Source organism: Corvus cornix, chromosome 3, assembly GCF_000738735.6.
Source record: "Corvus cornix cornix isolate S_Up_H32 chromosome 3, ASM73873v5, whole genome shotgun sequence".
NCBI lineage: Eukaryota > Metazoa > Chordata > Aves > Passeriformes > Corvidae > Corvus > Corvus cornix.
In genome coordinates this window covers 52,848,485-52,869,165 of record NC_047056.1, presented here as the reverse complement: position 1 = coordinate 52,869,165, position 20,681 = coordinate 52,848,485, and the positions used below count along the sequence as shown (strand labels likewise).

Sequence of the window (20,681 nt, the reverse complement as noted above, 5' to 3'; positions counted from 1 at the left end):
ATAGTAGTATTTACAGTTTTTCCTTCATTTTTGTTTCTCCACCTGCACTGTGAGAAAAATATTTACTGTATATTGATGATGAGATAGTAACATTTCATAACCTACAAGTCTTTTATAACAGTATGGAGTATAGCTGGTTTTGGGATTAATATTAAAATAATTATTAAGAAAATAAAGCAAAATCTGAAACAGTATGTGCTACTCTGAGACAGGCTGTGTTTGAGATTCTCATGCAGTCCATATCATTTGAGATTTCAATTTAATTTGAAATGCATGATATGTTTGTAAAATTGACAGTATTACTAATACTTTATTTGGGAATCATGAACTTTTGAAGTACTTGTTATAAACTGGTAACTTAAAATTTCCAGTGTAGTTTAAATTCTATTCAACCAACTCTCTGCTGACTTCAGCAGAACTCTGCACACTGGCATTAATGGAGAGTTGTCTCCTGTATACTGACACAGAGTGTCCTAGTACGAGGCATGTGTCTTGGAACCTTTTCTGTGCTGTGTGTCATAGGGCATTACTTGGGTTTTATTTCTCTGAAGTCCCGGTATCATTCAGGGTACTGTGGCATCCTGCAGATTTTGTCATGGTCAATGAAAAGTGATGGCCTTGTGCTACACTTATGCACACCCTGCTGGTCAGGCTGTGAGGCTGGCTTAGGGCTGATTAAGAAGATACTTTCTTGAGATACTTTTGACGAAGTGTATTAAGATGGGAGTAGGATTGGCTCCTCTTCCCCCTGTTATTGCAAAGAAATGGGATTTCAGTGACATGGAACTACAGCACACATGTAAATGACATACTAATACCACCATTAGCTTACTTGCTGACCTAATGGCTGCAATTCCTAGAAATAAGTGCTTTAAAAGGTATAAAATTGTGAGGAAATAAAAATCATCCATGGTTGCTGTTGGTCTGATCCCAGGAGAGTTTCATGTGGGTGCTGCAGTTCTCTTATTGGTGCACTGATGGCACAGAATAAAAGACAACTTGTGGATTTGCATACTGGTATTTAGTGTCAGTTTTAATGAGATTAAAGCTTTTGAATTACTTGTCTGTTTCACATACTGATGCACTTGCTCTCCCTCAAAAGTCACATTGACCACATCTCAGCTTCCCATAAACGAGATGGCTGCTGGTCCAGGAATGCTGGGCAGGAAGTCATGACAGTGCTACGCTGTGCAGTTTTTTGTGCGTACCAGTCTCAGGTGTCATAGGTGAAGGTCCCAAGACATTCTCAAATGTTTGTCTCACAATGCATGATGAGCCTTCTAGTTAATGGCTCTGCCTCATGTCCTTAACTGAGTGGAAAATTCAGGACAGACCATATTTAAGCCAGGTGTTTTCAAAATGTACACATTTTCTGGAATAAAACTCAGCTGCTCTCTTTCCTGGCTAGTTTGGTTTTCTTTCAGTGGCGTGAGTTTACCTTAGTTAAAATAAAACTACATGTACAGTTTGGCTCTACCCCTGATACAGTAATGTTGGTTTTTATTATAGATGGAGAAAATTGTGCACAGGGTTAGGGAGTCCTACAAATCAGGACCCCAAAGTTTAGTTTTCTCCTTTGCGTTTAAAGAACTAATAGCTCTTTAGCCAGTGAGTGTAATCACTCCTCTCTTTTTCTATTTGCTATAGTACTGACTGACGGTATTTGTCAGAAGAGGTCATAGTCCAGTCCAAGGAGAGATTTGGGCAAGCATGACTGGATGGGAGACTGCAGATTACCAGCTCCTTTAATCCTGTGGGGGAAGGCTTCAGTGGCAGGAGGGCAGCGTTACAATAAAGCACGCTCATAGCAAGCCTGACGCATTAGAGCCAGTGCATGGCAAGGTGCCCATTTGCCTTGCAGTCCATGTATTGATCAGCTCTGCACCCCTGCTCAGTATGACCTATCCAGGAGATATCCAAGCTCTTGTGCATTCGTGATGCGTTTTTCCTTTGTATGTACCCTGTAGTTAAGTGTTGTGTCCAGTGGGCTTCCAGACATCAAGGAATGGGCATGGGACATTGCTTGGAAAGAGTGCTGGATGTCTGAATATCACAGACAAATACATCTCGCTGAGCAAAGGTCATGAGGATTGAGGCATCCCTCCTGCTACTGGGCCCCCCCAGCAAATCTCTGTGCATACACAATTTCGCTTTTAGAAACAGAAAGTGTCAAGCCCTAGTGGGTAGTAATGCTCAAAAAGTGCTTGAATCTTGAAACTAAGTTACCAATAATTTGAAGAGAATCAAAAATGCAATTTGGGTAAGGACAAAATACTGCACATCCCTACCCCACCTATCTTTCTTGTTTTTTGGTTTAGGAAAATTGACACAAGTCAACAGGTGTTGGTTTTTTCCATTCACAGCCAATTGAACCCCACACAGAATTGAAAGTATGGTATGCTGCCGATTACGCCAAATTTATGGAAGCTTCTGCAGTCTTCATTAAAGAAGAATCAGATGTGTCTCCTTTGCCTCCAGTAGCAGTAAGTACCCCTAGTCTGCATTGAAACCTTCACTAGACATATTAAATTATGGTTTATTTACATGTTTTCTCTGTTCATGTAACTCTAGTAATGCAAGTGTAGGCCATAGAGTACGGCAATTTTAGCCAAACAGATACTCAGAGAGAGGTTGTTCTTCCTCTCCTATGTCTGTGATCCAATGGAGCCATCGGATGTAGTCAGAAGTAAGTGGCACCACTTGATTTCTTGGAAAGTCTTAAGACTGGCACTAATCTGTGGATAACCAAGCTGTCCAGCCTCAGACTTCTTTCACCATTTCCCCTTCTTTTGCTCTGACTGATTGGCCAGAGTTTTCAGTCTGTCCTGTTCAGTAACCCTTCTCTACTAATTCAGATGCTTCCCCTCTGTATCATAGCAGAAATCCTTAAACTGATAGGAAAAGTTCAAGTGTTGAAAACATGGCTGTGAAAAATCAATACTTAATCTAGAAGGAATGTGAAACAGGGAATACAAATGAACCAGGAATTCATACTCCAGGAAGGCTTGTGAGGCCTTCAGAGTATATCCCAGAAGGAAGGTGTGGGAGAGCCACAGCATCAGACACGAGTCTCAGCAGAGAGGAGAGCTCAGTCTGGAAATAAAGATGGAGTGGGCACAGCCTCACCATGCTCTCCAGAGCAAGCTATCCCAAGAGCAAAGGAAAAGAAGGACAGTTTATGAGAAGCTTACATAAAAGGTAGATGAAGTTGAGGAAGTACATGGTCATGTGTTAATTGAAAGTACATTTCATTAGTGATTGAAGTTTTTTGGTAATTGTTTTTCATCAGAATGTTTATAATATCAGTATTTAAAGTGAATTCAGCTGAATCCAGTAGAGCTCTTATTTCCATGGAAATAATACTTCCAAATAATACACTGTTTGCAAAAAAAAAAAAAAAAAAAAAGCTTTTAAGTCAGGATAGGCTTGACATCCCCAAACCTAAGGTGTTTCCTATCCAGTTAATGATAGTCTAATGCCAAATGTCAAACTAAGTGAGGAGGTCTCTCCTGCAGCCATTGGCCATTGCTGTGTGGTAAAGCATAGAGCTGGCCCAAGGCACAAGGAAATCTGTATGGCTAAACCACATTTCTGTGCAGAAACTCATCCCATTTTTGTGTGGCTGAAATAGCAGATAAACGATGTCAGTCCAGAGATAAAGTACAACTTACAACTGCTTTTATGAGTAATTTCATAAATGCAACAAATGTAGAGACTTTGAAATTCAGTAAGCACAGATGATCAAAGGTGAGGGACTCAGAACTGTTACAGTAAATGCTAAACAAAAACATGTAAATCAGTATTTAGCCAACCTTACTTTTCCTTTGAGTTTGTTCTCTTAGAGAGAATCTATTGCCAGTTGAACAACTGGGTGGTAGCACATGGAAGTAAATGTCACCAAAGATGGGTCTTGGAAAAGCCCAGGAGAAGATGAGTGAGAAGAATATGACCTTTCCTTAGAATGGCTGGTAAGAAAGACCTGTCTCTGTTCTCATTGCAGAAAGAGCCCATAGACCCTTGGATATGCTCCAGCTGTGGAAGCACTTTTGCAACTTTTGCTCTGCTGGAATCTCACCAGTGCATCCATAAAGACCGAGTCGTTCCTACGAGGTTCAGACCGCCAAATAAATTGGGACCTGTAAAAGCAAAAAACAAACTCAAAGGGAAACTGAGAGGAGCATCATTAGGCAAAAGCATTACTCAATGCTTTGGGACCATTTCCTGTTCCTCTGCTGCAAAGTTCAGCTGTGCCAGCTCAGCAAGCACTTGTGATGCTCTTGTAAGGTTTATACCTAAATGGAGGAATGGTCGGTCTTCACTGCTGAAGGGAAAAGAAGTGAAGCAGCCAGATAATTATCCCTGCCGACTCTGTGGGAAGGTATTTGATTCCATTGACAAGCTCACGGTCCACACTTATGCGCACAAAGGGGAGCGTCCCTACAAGTGTTCCCAGCACGGATGCACAAAAGCCTTCATTTCCAAATATAAACTGCTCAGGTACAGCTCTGAAGGCATTCCTTTTCTGCTGGGTGTGGGGGGGGCGGGGGAAAAGACATCTTTTTTCTTTTTCTTTTGGGGTGTTCTAGTGACAATTAATCCCTGAGGTCCAGTTTCTATTATTCCTGGTTTTGCTAGTATTGGAGAAAACTAGTCTCCCTGGATTATGGTGGCTACTCAAAAAGATGATGTTGAGCAGTTTTAATCTACTCTATGCTTTATGATTAACAGCTTCCTCACCCCCAAAAAATGTAGGCTTTTACTAATAACCTGAGAAGCTGTGAAAATGCCTTCCTTCAGTAGTTCCAGTGTTTTCAAGTTTTGAGGCTGCAAGAGTAAAGGTACTAGAATAAATATAAACACAAGTAACTTTTGTGTGTGTGTTTTTGGTTTTTTTCTCTTAGGCATTCAGCCACTCATTCTCCACAGAAATCTCACCAGTGTGGCTACTGTGAAAAGACCTTTCATAGGAAAGACCACCTAAAGAATCACCTTCAGACTCATGACCCTAACAAGATGGCCTTCAAGTGTGAAGAGTGTGGCAAGAAGTACAACACCAAGCTAGGCTATAAGAGACACTTGGCTCTTCATGCTGCCACCAGCGGGGACCTAACCTGTAGGGTGTGTGCCCAAGAGTTTGGAGGTACCGAGGTTCTGTTGGAACACCTCAAAAGTCATGCAGGGAAACCAACTGGCAACATGAAGGAAAAGAAACATAAGTGTGACCACTGCGAGCGTCACTTCTATACCCGTAAAGACGTGCGACGTCACATGGTGGTACACACCGGCTGCAAAGACTTCCTGTGCCAGTTCTGTGCCCAAAGGTTTGGGCGGAAGGACCACTTGACACGCCATACTAGGAAGACCCATCCACAAGAACTGCTGAAGAGCAGGTTGCAGAATGGTGACTCAGTGGGTCTCCTTGACCAGCTCTTTTCATACAGACTGAAGGAAGATGCCAGCATGCTGTCCCCTCTTCCTGAAAGGGTCCCTGTGCAGAATGGAATTGTGAATAGTTCAGAAACAGAGGATTACAACTGTTCACATGTTCATTCCCAGCCAAGCTTACAAACTGCTCTTCCTCTGGAGTCTTCTCCTCACTTGCAAAGGATGGGCTGTGCAGACAGTCTCCCAGCTGTCCCTCCCACACCATGTTCAGCAGCTGTCCCTACCAACCTGCACCTTCATCAGCCTAACAAATATGACCTTAGTTCTACCTCATTTGCAGCAGGATCCCTCAAGAATCTACCGATAAAAGTGGATGTTAAAGGTTACAATGTGCATCTTCTCGAGGACCTGCCATTACCAGAACCTCAGTCTCTCCACAAAATCAGTATGGAAGAAGCTTCCTCAGGGCCTGTAGGGGATACTAACAAGTACCCAGTGCACAAAGAGACAGAGGCAGCAGCTGAAACTGCAAGCCTGCCTTTCATGGATCTCACTCATGTGATGGGTTTCTGGCAGCTCCCACCAGGTGACAGCCAGAACACTACTGGGGACATCACAATGGCGTTTGGCTCAGAAGAACCATCACACAGGCTGAATGGCCTCGGCCAACAGCAAGGTCTTCAGCTAGCAACTGGTGGGATGGCCATAAACCAGCTGCATCATCTTCCTCGCTCCTTTCCATCCACTACAAATTCTGTAACATTGCCTCACTTTCACCATGCCTTCAAGTAACCATCACCCTGTGTGGGTCTTTTCCCTTTTTTTTTTAAAGACTGTGCTTCTTACTTAAATCTGTTAGGACTGGGGTGGTTTTGGTTTTGTGTTGTTTTGAAGAAAAACTGCCCCAGATGTTTTCAAAGCACATTATGAACATGGTAGTTAAATTCAGGATGTTAATAAACAAGAAGCTCTATTTTTCATACTATTAGTTTTTTAGCATATGACAACAGTAGCGCTAACATACTTCCCTCAGCTCCCTCTATATTTTTGTTTCTTGCTTTTCATGCAAACAACTGAATAACTATCTTCAATGACAGCAAAGTATCATAACAGGCACAATAAAACTCTGGCTGCTGCAATAAGAGTAATACGGTTGGGGTGAATGGGAAGAGGGGGGAAATCACAAAGAAATCAATTTAAATAAATCACAGCAAAATTGTACACATGGCAAATGTAACAAATGATTTATCAACATCAGATAGATTTCTGTTAAGCACTTAATTAATGAACTTTATGAATCCTTAATTTAAATCAGAATAATTCCAAGAGTAAATATTATGTCCCTGTTTCGCTTTATTCAAATGAAGATCATCACTATTATGATTATGTTAAACTAGATTTTATTTTCTGGTGGGCAGTTCAGCTGTGTGCCTCTCCTGCCTTTTTCCTAGGGCTGGAAATAGCTACCACTTCTGAACGACTGTTAAGAACTGCTGTCTTGGATACATGCAGTCCTTGGAATGGGAAGTGAATTGTCTCAAAGGTTAGAACAGAACATTAATTTTCATTTCAAGCTGAATCCGTCAAGACATCAGACACTGCTCTCTCTCTCACTTTGTCTCTTGTAAAGCACTTGAGCATTTGCTTAAATTTAAGCTTATCTTATCCCATTGAGTCAACAGCTTGATTAATTTGACAGTTAATAAAAAATAATGCATTCTACCTAAGGGGCCTTTATTCACCTTTTGTTGATAAAAATGGCCTTCGTTTAGTCTGGGAAATGATCACTGTAACCATCTGAAAATGTGGGCTTTCACAGAAAGCCAACCCTGGCCCAGGGGAGCCTGTGCCCAAGCTGTGTGTGGAGCCAGGGGCAGGTCCATGCACCGAGGGGCTGTAATGGTGAGCTGACACTGGGCCCTGCTCAAAACCAGGTTCTGAAGCTGCCTTACAAGTGTCGACTGAAATTAGCGGGTGTGATAATGGTTGAGGCCATTTTACTCATGGGTGTTCTGCTCAGAAACATTGGGGCTCCAGCCTTTGTTTCTTGCAGACTAGAACCATGGACACTTCCATTTGTTTCCTGGGGTGAATTGTCTATGAACAGTTCCAGTGGACAGTGTGTTGGTGGGACAGTCCCATCACCTGATGCATGAATGAGCAGAAATTGCCAAAATAATTTTTTCCAGTAGATGATATGGTTAAATAAACAAACTCTTCACAATTTACTTTGTTGCCTAATCCATAGGTATAAAAAAATAATCGTGGTTTTAGGGAATGTTGCAGTTACTAATGGATTCTGTTGCAGCTAAAACAGACACGGAACTTCTGAATCTGAGTAAATTCTCAAACCCCTAGAACTACTCTTCCATTAAATCCAAAGAGAGTTCATAGTACCCAATGATCATTACAAGTATAACATGAAGCAAGCATGTTCTCTTCTCCCTCATTAATCACAGGAATATTTCCAGAGAGCTTCAAATAAAAAATAATTTTTAAATTATTGCTGTTTTGCTGTTATTGAGCTATGGACCATTGTAGTTGTGTAATGTCTTTGAATATTCTTACAAGTTGATTGATACTTGGATTAAGGAAGGGTTGTCTTACTGCAGTTCATGAGAGAATATGCTCTGCAGATACAGTGCTGAGGGGTATTTTTTATTATGAAAATTTTTGGCATAAGACAAACCAAAAGGAATTTTAAGATCATTCCTGTAATGACAACAGCAGGAGAAAGAACAGGTACTGCACAGTCATGTCCAGTAAGCAGTTATTTAAATTACAAGTTCCAGAATAGGGAAAAGGTTGCAAACAATGTTATATGCACGTTCTACAGCTAGGCTTGTATTTTTGTCTGGACTTGGAAAGGGGTGTGTGTGTATATTCACTTAACTGTATTTTTCCCCTTGTTTGCACAAATTATATTCACTTGGCTTCATCCAAGCTTATGTACTTGTAAGAAAACCCAAAAAACTAAACTACAACAAAAGAAAAACCTTTGCTACAAAAAAAAATTTGTAGCACTGCCTGTTCATACGCATTTTGTCATTTTGGTTTGTGGTTTTATAAGAGGTGTCAGTAATTACTGAAATACTTGTCCTTGAATTGAAATGTGATGTTAGGAAGCAAACATTATGCAAACACTGAGCACGTTCTTTCAGCTGCTCTTTCAGTCCTTGGAGCAGGGTGCCTGAGCTCTGGGCTGCCAAGAGAGGTGCTGCTGCCTGATCTCAGCCTCTTCTGAAATATGGAAAGATGACAAGCATTTCTCAGCAATGCATATGTAACTACAGGTTAAAGACAAAGTCTTATTCAAATAAAAAAATAATCACTTTTGATGCATTTTAAAGTGCTTAAAAAGCACACAGTGGTGGTGTCTGCAAGTAAAGCACAGAAGCAAACCTTAAGTGTGCAATACTGCTTAAACCCATCAGCCCATCCTATTTTCTTTTTCCAGATTCTTGACATCATAAATGTAGCAGAAGCTGATGATGTCCCCTGACAAAGAAAGGCAGGTTATTTCAACAAGTTATGTTTTCAAAAAAAGTTTTGTTTTAAAATTCTTGCAACTCAAGAGACATGAGGTACCCCTGTGCCATCTAATAGTGGAAGTGGGACTGGACTTTCTGATCATGTTTGTTAGGGAGGCCTCTGTGAGCATTTCTCAGAGGCCATCCGTAACTGACATCTCTCTGGTGGCACTGCCTTTGGCTCATGCAGGGCTGTGACAGCACCAGTGTGGGGAGGCAGCCCCGCATCCAGTGGGGGTACAGTGGAGGAAGGTAGCAGCCCAAGCACTGACCAGTCTTCCCTCTCTGGCACAGTCCATTCCTCCTCCAAATGTGAGAAGTGGATGTAACTGCCATGGAGAAGGTAGGATAGGCCATGGCACAGCAGCTAAGAGATGGGAGAGAAAGATCTGGGAGATGTTAGGATATTTTACCTCACATTCAAATAGAGATAAAAATACTCTTTTAATTGAACTCTGCTTGAAAACCTGTAGAAGCAGAGCAGTATGTGGCAAATAAACAACAGAATTAATATAATCAAATGATACTGTAAAAGAACAAAATCTGGTAAACTTTTGGTCTCATTAAAAAATGTATTCTTTCTATGAAAGAAGGAAAAAAAAAGACATGTAAACCTGCTGAAATAATGTCAAGAAGCTAAAATTATACTACATGGAACAAAAGACTGCATCCTCTATGTAAACACAAATAGTTATATTGCTAAGTTCCCATCCTCTATCAGAAACCAAGCTCATTTCTTTTTCCTTCAGTTTTATTTACCAACTTTTCCTGTTGGAACTTTTCATTTTCTTAATCAATGGGTTGCTGTTAATTTCAGAGGGCTTTTCATAGCCAGTCTGAACTGGGATGGTACATTCCCTATATTAATGATAGGTTCCTTTCTAGTGGAATTTTTAAAATGCTGTTCTTTAGTACACCTTTCCTTCCCTTATATTTTTTGTATAGTTTTGGAAACTAAGCCGTGAAATCCTACATTCTATACACAGAAAATAATGGGGACACACACGCAACAACAAATACAGTAACACTTGCTCTAAATTTGAGGATTCATTTATTTAGTTGTTAAAGAAAGCAACTGTGGTAATATTGCACAGTATGTGGGTTTGGGGTGTTTTCCCTCTTCTTCCTGGATTCAAAGAAAGGCTGAGCAGCACTGCTTTAATATATTGGGCTCTAGGAGTTACAGTTGCTTCAGTGTCATCTTTTCTGTATCCATCTAATCACTATTAGCTAGGGTCTGAGTAGTTTAATTAAACTCTTTAAAATATGGTATTTATTACTGCTGTGTCCAACTATTTCTCATCTTCATTTACTTCATGAGCATTTAATAGGTAAGAAAATTCCTAACGGATTTTAAGTGAAAGCCTAAATAAAACTTATTGGGCTAAAAAGCCTCAACATGTTGCATCACTGAAAGTTTATGCAAGGTGATCCAAGACTGACAGTAGATCAAGTGACCAAAAAAATAAGAAGGGATATACCTCCACAACATTTCTGTCTTCTTGTCAATTTCTAAAAGCAGTTAAAGTGTTTAATGCAAGAATGAGATTTGATTTTAGTCTGAACTCAAAGTGCTTTGAAGAAGATGCACAGCACACATGCCTGTTTATCACGTATCAATCACTATCATTCATTGTTTACTCAAAGATTCTATTAAATATTCACATGAAATTCCACAATGTTCACTTGTCTTGGTCAATATTTCAAAGCATCAGGAGGAAGAAAAAGAAAATGCCATGGTACTGGATCTTCCTACATTTTGTTAAAACCATTGAATGAACTGCTGGTAATGTCCATCCCCTGCAGGCAATCATTTAATTAAACCTTGGCAACAGATACAAATAATCTCACAGCTTTTAAAAGGACAGAATAATAAGATTTGTAGTGTAGAGAGAAAAAACCCCAACCAAACCCAAGCCAATGAATTTCAGTTTGCTTATTTTATTGGTAGCTGTAGCACTTCAGGTGGAAGTGGTGCTGGAAAATTGTGTTGCTTAAGATCTTCCATAATGTGTCAGAAGAAAGCTTGAACACATCCTTGCCGACCAGCCGCTCTTATCTTCTGTTGTCCGTTTGTGGTCTAAAAGCAGCAACAAGCCATATACTTGCTATTTCTTATTATAGAAGGAGCTTTTATATTTGACTCTATTTTGTCTAAGAAGATTAAACCTGTATTCGTGGGGAGGTGATGGAGCAGCTCATCCTGGAAACCATTCCCAGGCACATTAAGGATGAGACCATTTGTTTGCACCACTCAAAGCCAGTTTCTCACATCTGCTTTTTCAGCTGAAAAATGCTCTTGGGTAGCACTGAAACTGATCTCTCACCTGCCCAAAGTGCTCTGTAAAGCACCTGGCAAAGCTCAAGTTTTACAGAACATGCAGCAGCAGTTGCCAATGCTGAGCACCTGCAAGCTCACCCAGGCCAGTCCTTTCCACAGTTCCACTGTCCTCTATTTTAGATGCGAGTGTGGGTGTCTGTCTTGGGGACCTGCTAGGGGCAATGGCTGTCCCAAGCCTCTGCAAATGGCTGCAACTACAATCCCAGTGATACCTGGACTTGCCAGTGTCCCTAGGGAAAGGAGGTGTCAAGCCCCAAGTTTCAGAATTCAGTGGCTAAACCTTAAGAATGGTGATGGCATCAATAAATGCCTGTTGGTGGTCTGCAAGACCCTGCATGATAACCACAGGAGTTACTGTGCTGTTAACATTGTCCCAGGTAATCCAGGGAGTGGAGAACACCAGATGAGACCACTAGGTACTGACAGCAGTTTTTCCTGTAGCTGGCAAGGTCACAGAGGTGGGTAGAGCTGATAATGGTGCTGTGGACTGAACACTCCCATGCCCATTGCAGTCTTCCCCACAGCTGAAGGACCCAGCCACTGACCAGCAGCAACCAAGGACAGTCAAACTGCACACAGAAGAACCCTGCAACAACTTTGAATGTGAGTCTCTGCAACTGACTGTTTTGTGCAATTCCTTTCCATCCACTGCTCCAAGTACTCTCACAAGCTTCTCTCCCAGGCTTGAAATACCTTGCCAGCTACAGGGAATCATTCTTGACCACATTTTGTCCTAGGAACTCACATTCTACAGTTGTATACATTTCACCAGGGTGCAAGATGCTGGCCCTCTGAGCCATCCTGTTGAGCAACAGCACCACAACCACCTTAAACAGGGGCTGGAAGGGCTCCTTGCTGCTCTGACATGGCTTGCCATGTCCAGAGATGGGAACCCCACTGACTGCGTGGTCTGAGGAGCGGAAGCACCAAACGTCATGGTATGGGAAATGAAACATTGAGGAGAAGGAAGAACCACCACACTGTTATCCTGACATAGTCATCACTGAAATGAATGCTGGCATCTTCCACACTCGGACAATGGAAGCACATTGTAAGTGCACAAGGTTTGCTGGAGAGGTGTGCACTGTCGAGTAGCAAATCCTCTCAAGATGTCTGTCACAGCAGAGCACAGACACTGACTACTTGGGATAGGACTGTTCCAAATCAAAGAACACTTAACACCAAAATTAGTATTCTCAGCAGCCTATACTGGGGGCCTGAGGAGCTCTGCAAAGTTTTCGGTGAAATTGATTGCTTCAATTAACACAAAGGAGCTCATACTGCAAACACTGTGACAGAATATTGTATATGACAAAAGCAAACAAGGTCTTTTTACATTATAATGTTGAAATAAAAAAATAATAATAGTTTCTTACCCAGATTTTCCTGAAGAATTTTTCCCAGTAGATACACCCAAAGATTTTCCTGTTTTCTTCAGTATTTCTGATGTGATCTCTGCAGATCATTATTTAAAAACTTTACTTGCCAGAAAACATGATAACCTGCATAAATTCATAAACCTCAGAAACTCAGGGATCAAAGATACTGATACAAGTGGCAGTATGCATTATCATTCACAGGTTATACTACAAGTAACCTTTAAAATAACTTTAAAAAACATCTTCTAAACGTAGACTGATACAGGTCATGATTACCAGTAGCAATGGGTTCTAGAAAACATATTATGTGGTATCCTGCTTAGAGGGAATTGTTTTAGGGAAACGATGGTGTTAATTTTAAGGCTGGATCAACAAGGGCATTTGGAACAAACAACACACAAAGCTTCGTACCTCATCTAAATGGATTTAAGGTAAAAAGGATGGAATAAATCTTAAAATTGAAGATTAAAGGTTTGGAGTTCTTTATGGGCAAAAAGAACCTCAAAACCAGACTGTATATTTTAGGTCTATATAGATACTTCTGCTTGAGGACCTCTAACTGAAAATGCATTTGGGTCCCCCCTGAGGACCCAAATAAAAACCTCTGTGCATACAGTCCACACAACGGATCAAGATAATGACCAGGGAAGCCATTCACTATCAACAACATCCACTTGGAAATTTTTTGTCCTTTCTCTTTTATAACAAGTGTCATATGGAAATGAGTTTAGGATTTCATGTCAGGACATGCAAAAAAAACCAACCCAAAACCACATACACACCAAACAAACAAAACACAACAACCTCCCAAAATCCAAACAAACAAACAAACAAAAACCCACCAAAAAACCTCCAAACCAAAACCCAAAAGAAACCCCCCCAAAAAAACCCAACAAAAAAAGGTCAAACTTTATAATTCTACATTATTCTGTCAGAAAACTGGATTCCAAAGTCTAGGATCTGCTTTAAAAATGCCTCCCCCACTTGAAATACCTCAGGATTTGTTATAAGAAAAACATAAACATGACTAAATGAAGTCCTTACCTGCCTTATGTTTGTCTGTGTTGGCACCTTTTTGTACTCTCTCCAGAAGTGATAACACAGCAGTTGTTAATGATGGAGTTTTTCTCTCAGTCAATGGTTGCTTGTCCTAGTAAAAAAAGATGCACAATCATCACTCATCTCTAGAAAGGAGCTTATAGACCCTAGTGAAAACTCTGCAAATTGCTGTTCAAGCGGTGCCAGGAAGGAACAGGCAAAAGGTCCACCCTCTCCCACTTGCAAGACATTTTTCCTGCTCAAAATAGGTGAAAGAATAAGAAGATTTTTCAACATCTTAAAAAAACTCTAAAACAAAATCCCCCCCCAAACCAGTACTCTCCTAAAGAACTGTTTACATTATTCTCTTTTCTGTAACAAAACAAGATCCCACTTCAAGAGACTGATAATTAGGTCCACTTTTCTGATTCCCCCAAGGGGCTCAGCCCTTTGGCCTTATGTCTAGTGACCAGGGAATAGCAAACCTTCCAACAGCAGGCAGCCCTAAAGAACAGGAAGAGCTTTCTCAATGAACTGCAAAAGCTGCCAGGTTTCTGATTCTCTACAGCTGTTACCCTGGAATATAACTGCAGAAGAGTCTGAAGAAGTTCTTGTCCCCAGTTTTTTGTACTGTCATATTCTGTCACTTTTTTTATCAGAAAAAGGGCTCTAGTTATGGGCAACTCCCAGACAATATTCAGCATGTGTCTTGTTACAAGAGTTTATCAACTTCCCTGGAATTTCAAGTCTTACGTTAATACAGGTCTTTACTCACGATGAACTACAGTTCAGCAAATCTGCTTCCAGGACAAGACAGGTGTGACTGTGTTTGCTTACCAAAGCCTGTCTGGTGGAGTTTGCAGCGTGGCAGACAGCTTGTTCTTCACAAAACTCCATGTTCCTCTGTGGTGGAGCCTCATTAAACATTTGTGAGCAGCATGGATGCTGAATATAGTCTGACCATAAGAAAGGAACAGCTTGTATCACAGTTTATACACTACAGGAGAAGAATTCCCATGCTTTACTACAGCACTCAAGATGCAGTTCAACACCTGGCCCCACCAGCACGTGTCCATGATGAATTCCCATCAGCTCCCAAAGTACAAAGCAGAACTACAAAACCTTCCTATAGAAAAATGCTTGGGATGCTAAAATGCATACTTATGGTATTAACCCAGCAAACAGTAATTGCTTTCAGGAATAAATCCTGGGGATTAATAAAAGCAGATTTTATTATCTTTGTCCTATTCCTACCAACTCCCAACCTCACAATTAACTAGTCTGAGCAGAGCTTATTGAGAAGCACACAAATATCCAGGTCTCTGGCTGCAGGGAGGGTCTGAGCCTGGTATTAAGTGCCGGAGGACAATGGGAAAGACACCTGCATGCGGTGTGAACAGGGGGATGATCTGCTCAGCCTGGTGACAGAGCTTAAGGAGTATCAGAGAGTGCAAAAGAGAAGCAGACTCATGGAGTTGCACCCTTCTATCCCCGAGAGAAATGCAGCAGGTGGAAGATCAGCAAGAGTCTGAGGATCTCCACCTCTCTTGCCATCAAGCAGAAGAAGGAGACCTAAAAGCAGGGAAATACAAACAGGTCCCTGCTCAGGGAAGGAGAAGAATCCCCTGCTGGCTTCCCTTGCCTTCCCAGAGGCCCTTACAGAATAGGTGTGAGGCCTTGGATCTCAAGCGTCAGGCAGGTGACAGTAGAGAAGAAGCTCTGTCTGGGGGGTCTCTCAGATCAGTGTAGTCCACCAGACAGATCACAACTACAGGTATTAAAATGAGGGTGGTTGTGGTGTGTGCCTTGCTTCTGAGGGGAACTGAGGGTCCTATATGTCAACCAGACTCATACCACAGGGAAGTCTGCTGCCTTACTGGAGCCGGAGTAAGGGATATTTCCAGGAGACTCTCTGGACTAATTCAGCACACTGATTACTACGCACTAGTGATTGTCCAGGTGGGCAGCGACAAGGAAATTTGGTCATAGGTTGGAGTCAATGATCTCAGAGGTTTTTTATGACCTAATTGATTCTGTGATTTAACAAAACGCTGCTGAAGCAGTTGTGCCCTGCCAGCTGAGGCACATCCAAGAGCCAGGTGTCTGGGTGTGAAGCTACATTGTGAAGAACATGTAGTCGTGCTTTCTAAAATCTTTTTTTGGAGTATTACTGTCCTGATTCTGCTAGAAGCTCTTCAGCAACAGTTACGGCTCGTGCAGTCCAACTCATTGCAATGAACAATCAGTGTTCAGGGTCAACGCCGTCACGTTCAGCCATTGCAGCCATCTCAGACCCTTCCTCCCTGTCCAGTGCCTTTTACAAAAGCAGCCAAAGTGTCCTTATCCTAATACTAAAGGTACAGCATGTTTTCAAATTATTTTTCTCAGTAACAATACAGAAAAGATGGCCCAAGCAGCACCCAAAAGCCTGCTCTAGACCAGTAGTGTGGCAAAATGGTTCTAAGCACAGGGGAGGGGAGGGGAGGACAAGGCAGGGCAGACACGTGGCTTCGGGGGTCTGGCAGGGACACTTGGAACTTCAGGGGAGAATGGGGAGTTTTGGGTTCTGTTTGGAGGAGGATGAGACAGAAAAGGAATCTTTCTCTTTCCCACAGTCCATGTACTTTCTCACCAGTCCTGTAGTACAGGATATACATCCTCACTAGGCCACTCAGCAATTTGTCCTTCCTAAAAAGCAATTCTCCAATTCCGTTCTCCGCAACTACCACTGCTCTTGCATGCTTGGTTTCCTCCAAGAGGGGGAAGGAAAGGGAGGGTCTGCTCTTAGAGTTGGTAAAGTAAGACCAGAAATAAGAGTCATTAAAGAACTCAGCAATGGAAATTTATAGGGGAGCTTGACCCCAATCAAGGAAGGAAGATGTGTCCTGCTGCTTATGTTGCATTGCTGTCCTCTAGGAGAGGAGAGAGGCCGGAATCATGGCAGCTGCTTTTGCTATCAGTCATGAACTCCTGCTCTGGAACCGAGCCCAAAGAGCTCCCCTCTTCTCCCTTCTGCTCTCTGCCTTCCTAACACAGCAGGACTCCATTGAGACCCTTTTCAAGATTGCTCCCACGTTTTATAAATCACGCTAGCATATTATCTGTATGTGCATCTTTTTGGATCTGTAACTTTTAACACAGGGAGCTCTGTGTAGAGGCCAAATCTGGTATTAAGTAGTAAACCAGACCTGTCTTTTTCTAAATGCCTTTCCCTGTCTGCAGAGGTGGGTAGAGAAGGGGACGGTGGAAGAGCCACCACGTGGGGGTGGGGAAGCCTGAGTACACTGCAGTAGTTTTGAATGGAGAGAGGATGTATTTCACCCTCTGTTAAGCGATAGTACAGCTATCCTGATTCTCCTCCTGAATGTTAATATCAGACCCCAAACTTGCTGCCTATAAGTTTGAAATGTATGGTTAGTTTTGTCTTCTTCCCCGCTGCCTCTGCTTTGCATTCCTACTCGATTCAAGCCAAAAAATAGAGCTGAAAATTAGAGTGTATGGAGGGAATTAATGTTCACATTCTGTTATGCCAGGCAAAACTGAAGCCCATCTGTGGTTAATAAAGTATCACTGCCTTGCCAAAGATCAGTACAAGAACAGCAATAAGATAAAGTAGTCCACAAATCTGGATTGGTGCTTGGTGGGGGAGAAGGTAGAAGAGGGTGGCCCTCCTTCACAGCTTTTGTGACCTGCTTGGCTGATTGAGTAATATTAAGAAAATAATCATAATCCTGCTTCCAGTTAGATTCCTTCCCCGGCTGTTTCTGCAATGGAAATTAGAGAAGACACAAACAATACTTCCCTCTTGAAACAGACAGAAATATCTTAGAGCAAGGGCTCTTTTTTTTCTGAGGGAAAGAAAAAATATTACAAACAGAAGAAATTTGCTTTTTTTGAAAGGCACAGGAAAGCTGATTCAGCCCTTCACTGTCTATTGAGAGGACCAGAAGAAGTACAAAAAACCAGCACTCCAACAAAAGACTGTGGTCATGACAAACCTAAGAGCACTTAGGAAGGATTAGAAAAGACACTATGACCAACACCTTCCCTTCTCCTCTTGTCACATTTTTTACTTTTTTACTTTAAATCTTTGTGCACTTCTGTTTCTTTCTACAACTGATTTTAAATGACATTTTACAACAGCAGTTGACCAAATAAGTAGTGAATTGGCATCTCTGGATAAAATAATATACATGGCATATCCATGTGTATTCACCTCCTCCCCAGCAAAATTACTTGTTCCAGTAAGAGCTTAAGCATCTTTTCCTCCATCTCTGTAAATAAGTTCAGATCAAATACTTTTTTAAACCCTTCAACAAAATGGCAATGAATCTCTGCAACTTCATCTGTGGAAGGGCAGCTCTCAGGTTCAACCTTGGGCATTCATGCACCAACTGTCTTGAATCATGCTCTCTTTCAGATTTAGGTGAAGAGAAATCTGTTAGAGATTCACATTGTCTTTAAAATACATATTTGAACATTTACTTGAAGAGCAGAGACACTTATGTGCCCCAGGCAGGCATGACATCTACTGATTCGGCTTCTCAACGGAGAAATATTCCCAAACACTAGCAGCATAGGGAGGGGGAGGAAAGAATTTGGCACCCAGTCAAGCACATATGTGAGACTCATCTACAACATCCAGGTTTTGTCCTTGGAGGAAACAATAGTATTACTGGATGAAAGACTTTGTATGGAGATAACACACACGTTTCTGTTTTAACTGTACCTTTTGCAGGGGCTGCTTCTTCACGGAGGTGGTTTCTCTTGCCTAAAGTCTCTGTTTCAAGATGCTGAAGGGCTTGCACTTTCTGTTGAAGGCTTTCTTGGCACATTGAATCGGCTGGGACCCAAAGAAAAACAGTTGTTTATGAGTTGAAGTGATGCTTTGTTAATCATGCTTTCTTACCCAGGCTCTAAAGTTACTTATATTCAGGATGTTATAAACACATATCGTAATATTGGCTTCTCGCAAGTATTAAGGTAGATATCGTATAATGTTAGAAATGCTTTTGCTGTGTGGATGTAGTTTTCTTTCTTTTTAGCAAGAATATTAGCAAGTGTGAGCAAGTAAGATAACCTCCAAGCGAGTAGAGGTTGAGGCCCGAAAAGCTGCTAATCAACACTTTGTCCAGAGGACAAAGGGGCCCAAAGGCTACTCTGCCCGGAGAACGGGGGGGCCAGGGCCGCTATCACCACTCTGCCTGGGGAGCAAAGAGGCTAAAGCTGCTATCAGCCCTGACTGTCTGGAGAATTAAGAGGCCCACTCTACTATCAACTCTCACCGACTGAGCCCAAGCCCAAGAATCAAAATAAATAAAACCGCAAGGCAGACGAATACGCATGCTCTAAAAAGGCGGAACCAAGGAGGGGCCATGCAGAACAGCTCCTGGAAAAGTTTGAATATGCATAGAGAACAGACAGTAAAAATGGTATAAAAAGGACTATCCCCGAGCATCAGGTGTGCTCTTGGAAGAGTGCCAAGGCACCCAGCCATTACCTCTTTTGCTTTATTTTATGAGTCTCTTATTGTCTTTTTATTAAACTTTTAAATTCTCACAGGAGAGTGAACCTCGTTTTTCACAAGGAGCAGGGAGCTGCAGTACTATTTATTTTGGGTTCAGTTTAACTCCTGAAGGACTTCATCAAAGCTTTAAAAAGCTGTCCAAGTCCAGCTGTGGTTCAACACAAATATGAAATAGAAGTCATTTCCAGTTTGTTCTGCTCAGGGATATGCTGGAGGCCAGTCCAAATAATGACATACAGATGGGGTCCCGTTGGACTCCCCCTCACACACACCTGGTTTTCTTTCTTTCTCAGTTAAGAGGGAGAACAGTCTGGTCCTGCTCAAGGGGCCAATATTTTCATTGTTCATTTCATTGTTAGTTCTCTGAATTTAGATGTATTCCAGAGTGGGGTCTCCCCTGATGAACAGCAGTGCTGTCGATCCCACCACCACTGAAAACAGCCACAGCCCAGGCTGAATAGGAGCAGCTGCTCACCAGCACCCGTAACCTGTCAACACAGAAGGAAAACTAGGGATAGCACCTGCAGCTGGAAGCACAGGGAAATTTTAGATAGATACGATATCCAGCGCCAAATTTGTGGAAGGGCCATGCCTCACGACAAAGGAAGTTGTAAGGTACAGAAGCATCTCAAATTTTAGCATCACTCTCACTCTTCTGCAGTAGGAAAGGCAAAGCCCTTTGTGAGGAACACCATGGAAGGAAGGACCAAACTAAAGCCTCTCTCCTGCACTGTGAATCTCATGAGTCCATCCACAGCTGGTAAATTAGAAACCCTGTTCCTATCTTATTTTGCCTTCTCCCCCCTTCTAGTTCTCCATTATGCTCTTGATAGTCTTATTAATTTCTCTATGCTGTCCACTCTCTTTCCATAGGAATGAAGCAGAAGCCTAAGCAAGGCATTTTGGTTACAGCTCAGCTGGGCTAAAACCCATCTCATTCTATTAAAACACATTTCTAAGTTCTCATTTCCCTTTGAACCTTCTTCTCATATAGTTCAGGACCTTACCTTCTGTTTCTAGACATTTTTAACAGCAAACTTGAGAGGAATACTCCTCTGCAGTACCAGAAGAGCAGCAGATACCTTGCTCATCAAGGAGTATACCAGCCCTGACTCATCAGGGCACGGGGAGCCACTGTAGGACTTGTATCTCACGCTAGTCACAGTGACACAAAACTTCTCCTCTCTCTCATAACATGGATCTCTCTTTTCAAACTATTTTGCTTGATAAAACCATTGTGCTCTTCATGTACCTTGAGATACCAAACACAGAACGCAAAGTAATTGCACTTTGTCTTGGTTCTTACAGTCACTCAGATTCCAGTGTATTTGTTTTGTTTGTTTTTATCCTTGCCTAATCAGTTTTTAGCACTGTTGCAGAGCTAATCTGATCTACCACAGAGACACAGGATCAGTGACACAAACTGAGGAGCAGAGGGGTATGTGCAGGGCCCCACCCCTTGCAGAAAAACCCTGTGGTTG

The 20,681-nt window shown here is 41.9% G+C and overlaps 2 protein-coding genes across 3 annotated transcripts in view; one reads left to right on the top strand and one right to left on the bottom strand.

The window, feature by feature from the left end:
• Window positions 1-10,187, top strand: part of PLAGL1 (PLAG1 like zinc finger 1) — a 48,617-nt gene extending 38,430 nt beyond the window's left edge. For both annotated transcript variants that reach the window (XM_039569573.1, XM_019290199.3), the window contains 3 exons: window positions 2,364-2,483; window positions 4,001-4,497; window positions 4,902-10,187. In XM_039569573.1, coding sequence (XP_039425507.1) covers window positions 2,364-2,483; window positions 4,001-4,497; window positions 4,902-6,177 — 1,893 coding nt within the window. In that variant the 3' untranslated portion in view covers window positions 6,178-10,187. The remainder of the gene's footprint in view (window positions 1-2,363; window positions 2,484-4,000; window positions 4,498-4,901) is intronic.
• Window positions 10,188-11,957: 1,770 nt separating this feature from the next.
• Window positions 11,958-18,579, bottom strand: LOC120411632 (zinc finger C2HC domain-containing protein 1B-like). Its single transcript, XM_039568586.1, has 5 exons — window positions 18,403-18,579; window positions 14,511-14,629; window positions 13,680-13,785; window positions 12,633-12,711; window positions 11,958-12,057 (listed from the first exon to the last, which is right to left on the bottom strand). The coding sequence occupies exons 1-5, from the start codon at window positions 18,506-18,508 to the stop codon at window positions 11,958-11,960; spliced, it is 510 nt and encodes a 169-aa protein (XP_039424520.1). The 5' UTR covers window positions 18,509-18,579.
• Window positions 18,580-20,681: the final 2,102 nt, after the last annotated feature.

Coding starts and splice junctions, on each gene's coding strand:
- LOC120411632 (XM_039568586.1), bottom strand. CDS start 18,508: ATGTGCCAAGAAAGCCTTCAACAGAAAGTGCAAGCCCTTCAGCATCTT. Junction 14,630..18,402: donor AGAAGCAGCCCCTGCAAAAG/GTACAGTTAAAA, acceptor TCTTATGGTCAG/ACTATATTCAGCATCCATGC. Junction 12,058..12,632: donor AATTCTTCAGGAAAATCTGG/GTAAGAAACTAT, acceptor GTTGCTCAACAG/GATGGCTCAGAGGGCCAGCA.